General features: G+C 46.9%; 6 protein-coding genes across 6 annotated transcripts; 3 read left to right on the top strand and 3 right to left on the bottom strand.

Annotated features, from left to right (window-relative positions):
- Positions 1 to 850: 850 nt before the first annotated feature.
- On the top strand, positions 851 to 2,263 carry TRIVIDRAFT_143640 (putative PTH11-type G-protein coupled receptor protein; the record flags this gene model as incomplete). Its single annotated transcript, XM_014104621.1, has 3 exons — positions 851 to 1,042; positions 1,147 to 1,625; positions 1,717 to 2,263. The coding sequence occupies 3 exons, from the start codon at positions 851 to 853 to the stop codon at positions 2,261 to 2,263; spliced, it is 1,218 nt and encodes a 405-aa protein (XP_013960096.1).
- A 464-nt stretch (positions 2,264 to 2,727) lies between these two features.
- On the top strand, positions 2,728 to 3,917 carry TRIVIDRAFT_219543 (uncharacterized protein; the record flags this gene model as incomplete). The annotated part of the gene is made up of 3 exons (XM_014104505.1): positions 2,728 to 2,810; positions 2,925 to 3,154; positions 3,226 to 3,917. The coding sequence occupies 3 exons, from the start codon at positions 2,728 to 2,730 to the stop codon at positions 3,915 to 3,917; spliced, it is 1,005 nt and encodes a 334-aa protein (XP_013959980.1).
- Positions 3,918 to 6,722: 2,805 nt separating this feature from the next.
- TRIVIDRAFT_168013 (uncharacterized protein) lies at positions 6,723 to 7,757 on the top strand (the record flags this gene model as incomplete). Its single annotated transcript, XM_014104504.1, has 2 exons — positions 6,723 to 6,855; positions 6,915 to 7,757. 2 exons carry the CDS (start codon positions 6,723 to 6,725, stop codon positions 7,598 to 7,600), a joined length of 819 nt encoding a protein of 272 aa, XP_013959979.1.
- Positions 7,758 to 8,310: 553 nt separating this feature from the next.
- On the bottom strand, positions 8,311 to 11,031 carry TRIVIDRAFT_177757 (uncharacterized protein; the record flags this gene model as incomplete). The annotated part of the gene is made up of 1 exon (XM_014104503.1): positions 8,311 to 11,031. One exon carries the CDS (start codon positions 11,029 to 11,031, stop codon positions 8,470 to 8,472), a length of 2,562 nt encoding a protein of 853 aa, XP_013959978.1.
- A 617-nt stretch (positions 11,032 to 11,648) lies between these two features.
- TRIVIDRAFT_110875 (uncharacterized protein) lies at positions 11,649 to 12,279 on the bottom strand (the record flags this gene model as incomplete). Its single annotated transcript, XM_014104620.1, has 2 exons — positions 11,649 to 12,171; positions 12,236 to 12,279. 2 exons carry the CDS (start codon positions 12,239 to 12,241, stop codon positions 11,833 to 11,835), a joined length of 345 nt encoding a protein of 114 aa, XP_013960095.1.
- A 1,374-nt stretch (positions 12,280 to 13,653) lies between these two features.
- On the bottom strand, positions 13,654 to 14,796 carry TRIVIDRAFT_198722 (uncharacterized protein; the record flags this gene model as incomplete). The annotated part of the gene is made up of 2 exons (XM_014104624.1): positions 13,654 to 14,502; positions 14,593 to 14,796. The coding sequence occupies 2 exons, from the start codon at positions 14,794 to 14,796 to the stop codon at positions 13,654 to 13,656; spliced, it is 1,053 nt and encodes a 350-aa protein (XP_013960099.1).
- Between the last annotated feature and the right edge of the window lie 673 nt (positions 14,797 to 15,469).

Below are 15,469 nucleotides of genomic sequence, written 5' to 3'. Positions count from 1 at the left end.
GCGCTACACTTGCAAGGGAAAAGAGAGGCCTGGCAACCTGGATATGCCGGACCGTTTTGCGTCTTGTCGTTTGCCATTCCCCGGTCCGTCAGGAGTTCCTTGGCAGACTCATGTACGAAGTACGAGGCATCCTGGCCTGAAGCTCTACGAGAACGATATGACATTGCTTGCGCAGCAGTTCGCTAACCCACGTGAACGCTGATCCCGTCAGATTATTACCTGCTATCGCCGATTCCGCGTTCAAGGGAGATGCTAGACTAGCTTGTATTGCCAAGTGCGACCTACTCAAATCGCACCGGCAATGCCTATTGACCTGCCTTTGATATAGCTATCTTTGGATGCTCCGTCCCCCGACATACCGCCATGGCCACCAGTACTTCAACTCGGACGAGTGCCGTATTACGTGTAAAGCTCTTATGGGGCGCCGTTGTTTGCATAAAGGCACCAAGACGGACCGTCGCTGCTCCAGAGACGATCATCGCCTTGACCGGCTACGTCTCGATGCCTAGCGAGTCGTGCCACCGCGGAAAAGACCTCATCTGGTTCCTGAGGCCAACGGCCCAAGGGGATGGTGTTCGCCTCCCACTATTCATGGCCCGAGCCCACCGTCGAGGTGCCCACCTTCATACATCGCCCCCCCTGACGTGAGCCCGGTAATAGCGTGGACCTGGTTGTCAAGACCCGGTTGATTGGCAGAGACTAATAACGAAGGGGATACGCCAAGCAACGGCAAAGCAAGGCGGAAGAAAAAAAGAAACAAGTATGAAAGACCGCTTCATCCTGTCCAGCTTCGGAGTGTATCCATCGACCTTCAAAGAAATGCTCCATGGCTCCGATTGAGGGAATCATCATGGCGGAGGAAACCCCATCTGTGCTGCCGGGCCTTCCAGGCTTTGACCCGGACAACCTTCAGCCATGGACTGTGCAAGTAATAGCGTCCATGACTGTCCTGGCAGTTGTGTGCGTCATCCTGCGTATCATTAGTCGCCGGATCAGAGAGCAGGCGTTATGGTGGGATGACCGCATGATTATATTTTCACTGGTAGGTTCACTGAAACGATGATACTTTTTTGGCTGGATAGTTATCCATCGCCCTTTTGCCTCACATACAGGATCAAAACAGCTAAAGATGCAAAATTTCGATAGGGCTGGTATATCGTTGTTGTGGGGTTCATCTTTGCCATGTACGACAATGGCATGGGCCTCCATGCTGATAAAGTTGAGCCTGCGAGGATTGTCATGATGGCAAAATGGCTATTGGTGGCCGAAATCCTCTACGCCTGGAACCTTGGCTGGACCAAGATCAGTCTATTGCTCATGTATTATCGCATTTTCCGTGTGCCCTACTTTAAGAAGATGGCCTGGGCGGTCGGTGGTTTTGTCATGGCTTGGGTCATTTGCATTACCTTCCTCTTCATCTTCATCTGTGTACCCGTTCAGAAGCTGTGGTACCCTGATCTCCCTGGCCACTGCATCAACCAAGTTGGCACTTGGATCGCCAACGCCTCGTCGACCATCTTTACCGATCTCGCCATCCTCATTCTGCCCATACCTCAGATTTGGAAGCTTCAGTTGAGGACAACAGAGAAGATGGGGCTGACCTTTGCCTTTGGCTTGGGGTTCTTGTACGTGATGTTGTGCTTTTATAAATACTGCGTCTCTACTACTGATAACCTTCACCCTTTATGCAATATCTATACTGACAACTGTCAATAGCGTCGTCTTTGCCTCTGCTTACCGCACCTCGGTGCTTTTCACGTACACGAACAGCGATCCTACCTACACTCTGGCGCCAACAGTCGGCTGGACAGTCATTGAAGTTTCTGCCGGTATCATATCCGCATGCCTACCCACCCTACTACCGGTTCTTCGACTCTTTGCCAGGAGCATCGGTATCAAGCGCAACTTTCTGTCTCCGAACCGAGGAACCAGCGGTGCCAAGTCTTCCAACCTCAACAAGTCGAACCTGAGCGGCCCCAGCCAGAACAAGAGCACCAATGGTCTCGCCGGAGAGTCGAAGCGCAGGACGAGTGGCAGTGCCTTTTATCGCCTTGAAGACGAAACCGAGTCCGACGGCAGCTTCAACAACGCGTCTCAACAGGTTGTGATGAACTCCTCGTTCAGACCTGACACAAAAGGGTATAAATACACTGTCAAAACCTCCCGGATGGACGAACCTCCGGCTGACGAAACAAGGGACGACATACCGTTACACGGAATCCGGGTACAGACGGAGTTTCAGCAATCCACCTCGCCGAGGTGAACGAGTTGAAAACGCGCAGGGCGTTAGAGTCGATTTATTTTCCTTTGTTCGCCTTTTTGGAGGGATTTTGACGTCCTAGTATCTAGCGTTTAGAAATCGGTTAAAAATGGGACCGTCGGGAGACGAGAACGTGGCACTGGAATTGCTGCGGGTTTGAGATATCAGGTTCGACATAGTGTTTGGATATACCATTGCATAATATTACTCATGATGGGACAATCGTTGTCCACATGCTGCTTGACGGAATTGCTCCTCATAGATTACCTTAGTAAAAGGTAGGAATTGCAACTTTAACGTGTAGTGACATGAGAATGGGAAAAAAAACTATTACCCTACTATTGCTGCAATGGATGTCTATTGGTTTGAGACACAGGTGGTGTTTACCACACGCCGTCAGGCACCCAAGCTTTATTATTGGAACCTTGTAACTGAAGCTGCGAATTAATGTCGGAGACGCTCTCAAGATGCCCTGGAGATCGATTGTGGGAAATTTCTCGAAACCGTTTCGAAAGAACGGTCATGTGGTATCCAAGAAGCCGGAGGATGGGTGGGGTGGGGGACCGGGCATTGGGGTCGGCTGCTCTTCTAGCCTCGACACTGGAGACAAGCATGAAGAACTACTGGGTGCTTGAGCTTCCAGCAACCAAACTAACAATTATAGCAAAATTCAAGTTATCTCTGATGGGAAAATAGACCCATTACCGTCGTCGCTAGTCCATCAAACTGCCAGAATAGCTAAACCCCTCGGCGAGGATGCAGAGCAACAGTGCGTTCTCGGACAAAACCGGACGAATAATGGCGAACTGCACACAATTGAGTCACTATGGGATCGTGCGTATACTGCTCTTAAAACAAATGATGCGAAATTGGTCGAAAAATACGAAACATACGGTTAAGGGAGTTGTCGAGAACAAGTCAGTCTTCCCGGAGACCATTGTTGCGATTGCTAATTTTTAGCATAGAATCGAATTCTTCGAATGATTCGACATCTATGATATCTGGGCAAGATAATGGAAACTTGGACGGCACCGAGAATCGAATCGAGCAAGCAAATCCGTCACAACGTCGTGAGCAACTGGAGGCAATAATCAACAGCGGCCTTCAACAGGCGGACGAAAATAAGAACACATATACCATTTTTGGTCATGAATTTACTCTCCAAGATCAAATTTCACAAGCTGCGAAATTGGTCCAGTGGGTGAAAGGCGTGATAGATGAAGCTGTCAAGGTTTCGCCGGAGGTGTCGATAGCCTGGGCCGGCGTATCTCTCATCTTGCCTATTCTGACACATCCAACAGAAGCAGAGCAAGCACGTTGCAATGGTTTCATATATGTTAGAGCCAGAATTCGCTTCTATATAGCCGTTGAACCTCTGTTACTGTCGCAGAATCAGTACTCTGCCGTTGCTGTATCTGGCCCTTTGAAGTCAGAGTTCGAGTCGCATATCGTAGAGCTGTACCAGAACATTCTTGAGTTTCAATTCAATAGCGTCCTGCATTTCTATCGAAGCCGGAGGAGGAACTTTGCTCGAGGCCTGATCAACGACATCTTCAAGTCAGCGAAGAGCATCTTGATATTGTATCGAGACAACTTCAATACGATGAACAGCAGGTACAAATACTCAAAGATATTGCCCAAGACACGCAAAAGATAAAGTAAGCTATATTAACACAGTATCCTACTCTTTGTCATGCTAATAACGTGTATAAAAAGTTATCATGTCCGTCTTCCAATTGTTGCAGAAGCACTTTACGATTCTGCCGAGGACCAGCACGCTATGCTCGCTTCCAAATGTATTCAATACATGAGAAAACTTCAGCCCGGTTACTTAAATTCTTTTCGTTATGAAACATCCCATAAGTAACACCACGGGGTCATTAAATCCACGAGTCTACGTCTGGCCCTTGACTACGCCTGTCAATACTGGTTATTTCATCTATTAAATGGTAGGGAGTGCTATATAGATGAAGAAATAATGGTGTCTTTCTTGCGTGATAATGTGTATGATTGAGCCAAATACTTGCTACATCTGCTGCATACGAGGCCAGAAACAAATATGCAGCGCAATTTACAGCATGATATTTATAAAAACTCGTGAAAAAAAAGAAAAAAAAGTCTTAAAGTAGTGGATCTACATTCGACATACTTGAGGATTCGCGACTTCATGGTGCAGGGTATGATCTGAAGTTTGAAGCTGACCAATGCCGAGATACGGACAATTTTATACTAGTTGAATGGTAAATTTGAGGAGATTGTGCCCATAGAGCCACCATAATTTGCAGTTCTAGCACTAACATATTGACAAACAGTGCTGCGTAAGTCATACCATCAACAATCTCCTGAATATTTGCTGACACCAAAATAGCCAAAGAGATGGATCTAATCTTGGGACCTGAAGACAATGTGGAAAATCGAATATTTGCCACATACTTATCAGCGATCGCCAGGCTCGTCCCATTCGAGGGAGTCATTAGGAACGTTTATTTAGGTAACTTGGTCGCACCAGTGCTGACATAGGAGACAAATCTCTCAGTTGATCACGCCCAGTCAAGGTTTTGGTTTAATTGGCTGAAAGATCCGAGTCAGTGAAATAATGATACTTATGGCACCTGACAGTCTGCACAGCCCGCATTCAGATGACGACGTGGCGTATTGTGTCAATGGGGTTGCTATAAAAGTCCTCAACTAGCGGAAGCTTGATCTTAGCCTTATTAATCTAGTAGACAAGGATGATTTGAGAGAGCTTCATCTTATAGCAAAGGGAATCGGTCTGTTCACAAACAGTGGTATCAAGAGTTGGTGAAATTTTGCAAAGTAAGAAGCTGGTTCAAATAAAGCACCAGGGCATGAAGACTAATCGTCGAAACTAGTTGGAGAAACTATACGTCAATGTGGTCAAAGTAAAACAAATTTTTCATTGAGGGTAGCTATGCCCTATTACTTCTGCATCGCTGATGAACAAGCATAGGACATGGCTGGTGAGGATCGTGTACAACTACTGAAAGACGAGCTGCAAAAAGGCCTGGATTCTCTCTACAAGGACTCTAATTTCCGGAGGAGAGGAAATCAAACCTTTCCGGATGTCTATGTGGCGGTATTCTATTGGATAGAAAACTCCCCTTTGCACCATTCTGGAGAGGTGTCATAATCAGCGCCTGCGCTGCGATTCCCAGCTAGCTATCAACGATTTCTGCTTTTGAGACCCTAGCTCAACTTTTTCCGTCATTCTCTACCCGTTAGTGAATAGCTTGGCAGAGAACAGAGAAAGATGTAGTTAATAGTTCGTGAAGAGTTACATTGTGTTTCAAGTGAAAGATACAAGACCTTTGTGCGCAATATTATCCTCGGTATATTGAGCTACAGCAAGCAGTACGAGAGATCTGGTTGTCGACAAATTATCAGCGCTCTGAAATAAGCAGTATTGTATACCGACCGCACTAAATTCATTACGAGAGTGCTCTTATTATCCTCATGTATGCACATGTTTATTTTGCGGTCCCTGTTTTCTCTCTCTTTTTTATTTTTCCCTAGCAAACCACTTGTGTGGCTGTATTCGGTGAAGTTGAATTTTAGTTGCGTGATGGAGAATTAGGCGTCTTATGTGCTTATTAGTGATCTTGAGGACCTGCCGAGGGACAGCCTCACACTAATTGCTCATGAGCCGGCTTATGCATCGCCTCAACCAGCGACAATACGCAACAACTCTATAATAAACGAATATGGCTTGCGCAAAACAAAGAAATACCCTATCAATATCCTATCCGGACGAGTTCGGACAAGCCCGGTCTCTTGCGCATCAACGGGTCGCTCAATACGGCCGAAACCCCGGCGGTTGGCCCGATTCACGGGCAATCTTTCACCGCGTCCGTGTTGAATCTGTCGATGTCATCATGCTGTGTTTGCTCTAGTCTGACCAGCTAACCATTAATAATAAGCTCATTTGAGCCCTACCGAGGAAGCTCCCCTTGCTTCTAGCGCAACGGCTGTGAACCTCGGCTCGCCAGCAGCCACATTCGGGCAATTTTAGATAAGCTGGCACCACATTAACTGGGCACCTGTGCCCAGAATTTGGAATTCCAAAACTGAAATCCTTCGCCGCTAACCACTTTGACCACTTCCAACGTGAACATCACTAGCATATTTCCTATTAAGACGCTGGGGCTTAGGCACGATTACTAAATCCTCCTGGCGGAAGTACCGAAATGATGATTTGAGTTAATGATGATACTTGTATCAAATTTTGTTTTAGCTTCAGAGCGTAGGCGTTTAAATAGTAGTCGCGCCGCATCACTGGGATTGAATGTCTTCATTATGACTTCACTCAACAAGCATTTAAACTACGTCACCACTCCCAGCTTTTAATACTCATCTTCATCCTTACATCCTCCAGAGCCACCCGAGTATATTCTCACTACCTACAAGTACCTTATTCTTCAAATATTTTAAGCTCAAAAACAACATGTCGGCTGGCTTGATCCCCACCAACCCGGCAGACCTTATGGTCATCCGCAATGTTACGCCAAACGTTACCACTTTCTCTGTACCCTTTTCCCGATTTGGCAAGCTCAGCATTGGTGGCCGTGGAACCCTTGGTATGTCTCAGATCTCCTGCATAAAGGCTTATTGTTCACAATACTCATTCATCATATAGTGAGACTCACATCTGGCGCCCTCGCTGTCTTCTCTCCTGTTGCTCTCACAGAGGAAACAAAAACCAAAGTCGCAGAACAGGGAGGCAACGTGGGTTATATCGTTGCCCTGGATTTTGAGCACCACATTTTCATCTCTGAATGGGCCAAGCAATACCCCAACGCCAAAATCATCGGCCCGGAGGGCCTTCCCGAGAAGCGCGCAAAGCAAACTAAGGACCCTAAGATCAACGACGACAAATTTGCCGTTGTCTTTACTAAGAATGGCAAGCGTGACATCAAAATCGGCGACGAATTCGACGCCGACTTCGACTACGAGTATGTCGATGGTCATGCAAACAAGGAACTTGTCTTCAACTACAGGCCAGACAAGGTTCTTATCGAGGCCGATCTCCTGTTCAACCTACCTGCTACCGAGCAATACAGCAAGGTGCCTGCATCTCAGAGACCAAGCGGCTTCTTAAACAAGTTGTTCCAGAGCGTGCAGAGCACGAGTGGAGAGGCCACATGGAGCAAGCGGGCCAACTGGCATCTTTCCAAGGATCGCGACAGCATGGGCGATAGCCTGAAAGTCATTGACAAGTGGGATTTCACAACGCTGATTCCTTGCCACGGAGATGTCCTTGATGGAAACGGAAAGGAGATATTCCGAAAGATGTTTCAGTGGTATTTAGTGGGAAAGAAATAAGACTTGGTAATGACTTGATTTGCAATGGCTTATGGCGGAGTTTGATGATGTATGTAATATTTCAGGTTGGGGGTTTTCTTTTTTTTTCGGCTCATGCAACTTGCTCTTCTTATCAATTAGCAATTATAGAACATAATTTAAAGATAATATTCTATTTAGATACATGAAAAGTGCCCGCATTTTAAAACGTTTATGGGGATAATGTCAACGGTATGATCTTGGGCTGCCGCGCTGCAGCCGCAATTGGACGTTTCTAACGCCATAATCCTCCCTATTTCGGATCGCAAGGAGGCTAGTAGGTAACCAAGACAAATAAAGACAACGACTAGCGAAATAAGTCGTAAGAGATAGTGTCGGCTTAGCCGTGAGTGCCTCTCCCTTCCTAAACTAAGGCAAATGTCGCATATTTCCCCCAAAACCGAAAGTTGTTTACATGCCTAGTAAATACTTCCAAGTCGCCCTAGAAATAATCAAGCCGGCCAAGTAGGCCAAATTAACTGGCTGATTCTTCACTGCTGTTTGCCATCACATACCTGGTCACAGCTAAGTGAAACATGATGGAATAAGTAAGTGCATAGAATAATGTACACAAGTGCTCAAAAGTGATAAAGTCTTTGAATACTACAGTATAGTACATCGTGACGAATATTTCAAGAAATGACCTTGATGTATGAAAGAGACTGTCACCTCGCCATATATCTTGTTCAGTTAAACGTTAATATGTCTATTTTTCTTGTTTTCTCTTGCTAGGTCTCACGCAATGAGACCTGGTAACCCATTAGACAGCCTTCGAAAAGTACATTAACTCGATCAGTATCTCTAATGAACTCGGTATATGCCTGGACTCTACCACCAAGGAGTAAATATATCTAGGTTGTTTTGTCTTTCAAGGCAAACATGCCACCAAACCACCCGTACGTTCGGGTCAGTCGTCTACCATGTCTTCTTGCTATCAAAAATGGAATCTTGCCACGGGGATGTGGCTCGTGGAATTGGATGCCCCTCTCGACGTCTAATCCAGAAGGCTGAAACTGCCAGACGGATCCGTAGAGCTTCTCTGCGCTGAAGCCGACGCTGATCAGGGCATGCAAGAAATCATTCCATGCAACTTCCCCGGGAGTTGTATTGGCTGCCGGGTCGAAGAAGACAATTCGAAACACCTTGAGGGCCCGGGAGTCCACCTGTAATGTGGGTTGGGGGTCTAGCTCTCTTTCAATAGGCATAGTGGGTTCAGTCACATTCATGCTATTCACCATCAATGAGTTGGGCGTTCCACGGGACTTGACCTTGGCCTTCGGAACCCCTGCAGCTAATACTTCTTTCCGGAGTGAGGATGGTTCTGGCTCCGAAAACGAAAATTGCTTGGTAGGGTCGTTTGATCCAATGTCCGATTTCTTCTTTAGCTTCTCGTCTTTCTGCGATGCTGTATCGACCCACTCCGGTGTGCGCTGCAGAAGTCGGGGCTGTGATAGAAGTCGACCTAGAGCTGTACCGTCCATGCGTCCAACTTTGGTGAGAATTAATTCGTCAATTTTGCTCCAGAAGAGGTCAAGGTGGATTTCAGCTGCTCGCAATTTGTCGACGTTTTCCTTGTTGCGCCGCTTGCCAATGGGATAGTCAAATTTCTTGTCTGACGGATCTCCAAAGCTGCAGACCTTGAGCAGATTTTGATCTCGAAGAGCCTCCATGACCCGACCCATTGTCGCAGTTCGCTCTGCAAAACGCGTTTTGATACCCTTCTCTTTATCAACCATTGCGTTTTCGAATCCGTTGGCCCAAGGTTGGTAGATATCGACCTGCCTTAAGCATTCGGCCAGAATGGACAGCTCACCAATTAACCCGGCAATATATGGGGACACAAGGTCCCGGGCTTTTTGCTCTGCTTTTAGCAGTCTCTCAAGCTCATCGACGACAGTAGGCAAACGACACAAGAACAGATTATAGCCATCTTCCCACAAAGTTTGTAAAAGCCATGTCAAGGATTCCGCGATTTTATCCTTCTTCATGCCGGGCTTTGACGTGATTCGCATTTTGGACGAAGTTGCTGATTCTGGTACGTCGCGGACGTAGAAGCCTCTCATTGGCGGCGATGCCACAACTGCTTCCTTGAGCTGGTTGAGAGGTCCCTTGGCGATCTGTTCAAGATAATAACGAAACTTGAGTAGAGCATCCAAGTATTCCTCTGGCAAATCACGAAGTGGTGAAATGTCCGACTCGTACTTGTTTTGCAGCGCCTGCAGCTTGTTGGCCTGGCTGTGAAGCTCTGAGAAGAGTTCGAGCTGGAGGTACGCATCAGTAACCACATTTCCTATCAAACGAGCCCATAAGAGATTCTCTCGTGGAGGTTTCATGGTTGGGTGCACGTTTCCAAGTACATCCTTTATGGCTTCGTTTCGATGTTCCTTCAACTCAAAGAGCTGATCCGCGAAGTAACTTGGGTCCTCACGTAGAGTCCAGATGTGATCCTCGGCACGCGCAGCCCTCGCGGCAAGCAGCGACTCGATCTTCCCCAGGTCAAGCTTGGCAGGAACTCGGTAGGGCGCTTCCTCTGCCAAAACAACCAGGGAACCTAAACCGCCGGAGTCGTTGCCGGGCCTTAAAAAGGATTCCGGCTGAATAGGATATGCGTCGCTGGTCAATTGTTCTTGTGGGATATCGTGGAGTATCTTCTCACAACAGCAGGTTAGAAACGCCAACAGTCGACTCTGCGCTTCGAGAGTGATAAGTCCTTCTCCTGGGAGGGCCTGTTTCCGGGTGCTCATCCATTGAAAGGCATCATCATTCTCGTGCCAACCAACAAGCTTGCCATAGTCTTCCTCCCTCGTGACGCCATTCATCATCATGACATATTCATTGAGGAATATAGGCACAATAACACAAGAGACCTTGCCCAGATGCATTGCATCCCCGTCGGTAGCCGCAAACACACTTGGATGGTTCCTCGCTCGAGCATTCAGCAACATTAGCAGCGACTTTGGTTTCGCTAGGTCTTCCTGATTAATGTAGGGCCACATGAATGAGCCATAGTGCGTAGCAGCCGCTGCGTGCAATTGGCGTGGGTACTTGCGAAAGGCAGCAAATTCGGGACGGTGGACGATTGGCATGTCGGGCCATGCCTCCAACAAGATTGCCAGTCGCTGCGTTCTCGTCTTCTTCTCCCACCGCTTCTGTATCGTGGATTCATGTCGCTCAACAATGGCTTGTAGCCGGCGATAGTCGCTGAATATCTTGCGCGTCTTGTCCTTGGCCTCACGGCGCACCTCAGCAGGCGACATCAGCTTTGGGGGCGGCAAGCCTCTTGAAGCGTACAGTCCAAATGGATCGGTGTCATTGTTCCAGTCAATGTCGTCCGGAATCTCGACTCCATCGAGCTCAGGATGTTCCTCAGAGGGGTCAAAGCGATGATCAGTCCGAGGCTGCAGAAGACTCATTTCGAGTGACAGGTGATGGCTCAGTGTAGCCTCGCCGTTTGTGAGCTGGACTGGAGGATGAGGATGAATTGAAGCTTCAGTTCAGCTTGGCAGGTTCCAGCTTGACGTTGAAGGAAGCGAATGAAGCGAGCAATTCTTCAACATACATCCATCTGTTGCTATCGGGTGTAGCACAACGTACGGGTGGAATAAGTATAGACCGAAGGGCCAGGAGGAGGTACATGCAGCATCCAAGCGGGGGAAGTTTTATTAACCTGGAAAGCAAAACCCAGCAGGTACTCCCTAACACGCACGCATGTCCCTTTGTATGATTGCGTAGTACCTAGTAGGCACCTCAAGTTATTCAATACATCCCTAGGTACCTTAGTAGTACATGGTACGCAGCATCTCAAGTCAGTGCCTTATGAATCAGTCGCTTGTATAGGTACCTGATCTGGCAGCGAAATAGTATTAACTTGGAAGAGAAGAACCCCGCCGTGAATCTCCCAGCACAGCACAGGACCTTGCACGGTAGCGCATTCGCTACAGCACATGCATTGTGCTAATCATGGGAGATTCAAGTTGTATTGGACATTGACATTAGTGACTTCACCCAAAAATCGACGACTCTCCAATTTGGATGTCTCAAAAGACCATCGGTTTGTAGGTATTTATAATAGCCTTCGCAGTAATCAGGGTAGAGAACCATCATGTACTCGTCAATCTAGTTGTTAAAACTAAGCCAATTGAATATTGTGTTTATTCTACCTATGAGGACAAGTCACCAAAGCCCAACACCATTTTAGGTCTTCTCTTCACCCATTAAACGCAGTTAAGGTGCACTGCAGATGGTTGAATCGAGACATTAATGCATTCGCTCGTCGCGGCAAACGTCCAGTCAGGCTGATCATTGTTGCAGTCATTCGTGGAGGAAATAGTAATTTGTAGCGATGTGCCGACAGGGCATGGGTTTGTCTGCGTAACCTTGATGCTTTTGCCGGGAAAATCCTCAAAGATGGTACAGTATCCCTGGGTCAGGGAGCCTCCCAGTAAAGCTCGGCCGTTGCAACCCTCATCCCACCACTGCTCATAATAGGCACCAGCAAGTGCTGAAGGGGCCGCGGAAGCCAGTCCAGCGAGGGCGGAGAGGAGAATGGTAACCTATCGGACCAATTAGTTCAAATTCAACCGAACAGAGCGGAGGCATCTGAGAAGGAAATCGAACCTTCATTGTGTATGTTGGCTTCAATGGTGGGAGATGGCTTGAATTGATCCGATTGATTAGTGAAATGTGGCCTAGTGGTCGGTTTAAATACATTCATGAGGGCAGTTAACTCGGCGAAATGGAATTTTGACAGCCCTAGTAAGGATGCTTAATTGTAAGAATCCACCATAAGCTTAACTCTATAAGGATGGTGATACAAGAATGTGATGACAATGGATGCAGACTGCATATAATCACCGAGACGCATGTAACTTACGCCAAGGGACTTGGGTGGCTACTGAGCTAGTGGAATACGCAGTTGGCTTTAATATAGCGGGAGAAACACTTAATTTGCCTTATATGCTTCTGTGGATATTATTACATGACACATCACAAGTGAAAAACACCCGATTGTTGAGTAGGCAGTTGAGGGGAATTTCGTCAAAGAGTAAAAGCCATTGGTGCTGAGACCAATTCGTAAATCAGTAAAACTATTGAAACTACACTTTACGCACTGCATATTGAACGCTCTCTTTCAACACGGTTAATTAAGACACCAACAATTTTGTCGTTAACATGGTGTGTCGGAAGATGGTAGAATGCCAAAATATCTCGTTCCACAAACCGCCTTAAAAGTGCTCAAGCCCGCGCCCGCTCCCGCCCTGGGCATTTTGCAACCCTTAATTGACCACTCCAAACCAATACGAAAAGGAGATATCGCTACATGTATGTGCCGATGTTCCACGGCGATTTATTCGATATGCGGGGGATTCGAAAATACATTCCTATTTCGGATCTCGGCAAAAAGAGCCGTCATAACTGTGATACGATAACCCACAATAGGCATTCCTTGAGTGGGGGAAATATTACATGGAGATTGCATCCAAAGGCCTTCCAGCTGTAGGGTTTTATGCTAAACCCACTATGAAGAAAGAGGATTACTGCTGGGCCTTATAATGAGAACCTGCTTGGTCAACCCTGACACAAGCAACCAAGTAACCAAACAGTCCTACCCTACCGCCCTTACCGTAGATGTGGCTCCGCAAATTATGATTCGTAATTTCTCTATATAGTGGACATTGCTAGCATGATCCAGCTCACCTCGGGATCCTTGCCTTGCCGGCAACTTAAAACGCAGCGGAACCAACGGATAGATATACCAGATCTTGCGCACATAGATGTTTCTGTTATCTATGAGATTGGGATTACAATGTCTTATCCCACTTCAAACTAGTTATGATACTATGCAAATTGAATTCGCCTAGATGTTCGATTGAAACATAAGCATCATATACGCTTATGTAGAAGTAATTACAGAACAGAGTACGAGATTGATTTTCTGAGATCTCTAGAGCTGAAGCCGATGTGAAAAGTAAATTCTCCAGCAGGAATGCGCCACGCCTGAACGACGACATCCCAATAGCTCAGATCTCTCCTTGTCAATGAGAAGCTGACATTCTTTGTTCGCTTGGTGCTAGTTGAACCTTCGAGAATCCTCGAAGAACTCGAACAGGGGTGCCGGCTCGAGCCGAGCTAACTGGTAATGAGATGTATAGCTGAACATCAGTGGCGCCGTCCAGATCTCCGGTGTAAGAGACGCTGACTGTTCCATTGATGAGTGGTGTAAAGAGATCGCTAAGGGGCCCCGATGACGAGTTGGAGAAAGGCACCACAGCACTAACCCTTTCTACCAAAGTCTTAATTGAAATGTTAGACGCCAAGTCAAATGTAGTGTCCATGTAGCTAAGGCCAAACCCAAATTCGTAAAGCGGGTCGATTTGCAGGGCATCAAAGTGGCGATAATCAATAAGCAAGCCTTCAGTGAAGTTGGATGGCCAGGCTCCAGGGTATGTAATCTGGTCGCTGGTGAGATTGGTAATGGTAATGTTATAGTCTTCATCTCTGACTGGAATCGTGTACGGCAATCGGCCGGATGGGTTTACATCACCCCAAAGAATATCCACGATAGAATTTCCTGTCTGCTCGCCGGGAAAATGGGCAGCAATGAAAGCCTTGACGTTCGGATGGGTCGCCCAAGTCATAGTATTGATACCAGCTGAGTGTGTAACCACCACAGTATTGTTGCATTTGTCTGCCACGTTAGTGACGACGATGCTCGAGTTCCAGCCTGCTTCGAAGGACACTCTATCGTAACCCTCCGCGGCAAAAGTTTTGAGAAATAATATACACACATCTGGAGTGGGGTATATGCTGTGGAAGCCGCCATCTGACAGGCGATCGTTTCTAAGGATGTACTGCACGCGAGCACCAATCAGCTCAGCACGCGCCTTGATAGCATCCAAAGGGGTGACGAGAGTCGAATGACGGACACTACTCGAACCTCCGCCGACGTCCAATGTAACTTATTCGAACCCTACGTTAGTCGCAGGAGGATCTTGGTAGACAAGGCCATCAGTCAAGTCCGCAGCGTCGTTGCCGAACACGCCAATATTAGAGGGAGACTTGAGGGGAAGAACAGAGTTGTCGTTTTTCAGCAGAACTGCGGCTGCCCCGCCAATCTCGCGGATCAATTTTGCATGATCTCTCAGCAAGGGAGAAAACAAAAAGAACAGAACAGTCATTCCGACCGTCGTTATGATAGCGCTGTTGCTGGTCCTGGAGGCGTGTTTCAACACTTAATCAGACGGCGCCCAAAACCTTCCTATATATAACAGATGTTAATATAACAATACTCATCGTTTAATTTCCTAAGGGAAGCTAGAAGATCTCTACAGAAAAATTCTCCTCCCCTATATACGCCTTTAGGAGGCCATTGCTAGTTTGGCGAACCTGTATTCAGGGTATCAAACCCTGTCCTCCACGCCAATGATAAAAGAGACAAATCGTCACATGCTGCTAATTGTAGAGCTCTAACCTCATAAGATGCAAACAGATTAGAGCTAAAGTTCGTCCGGTATTCCACAGACGACCAAATTTTAGCTACCAAGAGCGGAACCTCCAAAGACTGCGCTATTGCGAATCATAAGTGGATTCAGGCGCCGTTTTAACAACACCTGCTTGAATCGTTCGGCTAGACAAGGGTGCCTTAATTCTTACAGTCATAAAGAATCACAATCGTTTTCGCAATTGCAGGGATATGTTTCTATCATATCTAGACCTGTGGGGTTAGGCAGATGGCCATGCCTAGTTTAAGGCCCAGGACACGAACGCAATTTCTTTTTAAAAAAGGAATTCCGCTTCAAAGAACACCTAAGGGCACATACGGGAAGGAAGTAGATATGTCAGAAGAAAATC

This window comes from Trichoderma virens (genome assembly GCF_000170995.1).
Source record: "Trichoderma virens Gv29-8 chromosome Unknown TRIVIscaffold_3, whole genome shotgun sequence".
Lineage (NCBI taxonomy): Eukaryota > Fungi > Ascomycota > Sordariomycetes > Hypocreales > Hypocreaceae > Trichoderma > Trichoderma virens.
This window is presented reverse-complemented; position numbering and strand designations above follow the sequence as displayed.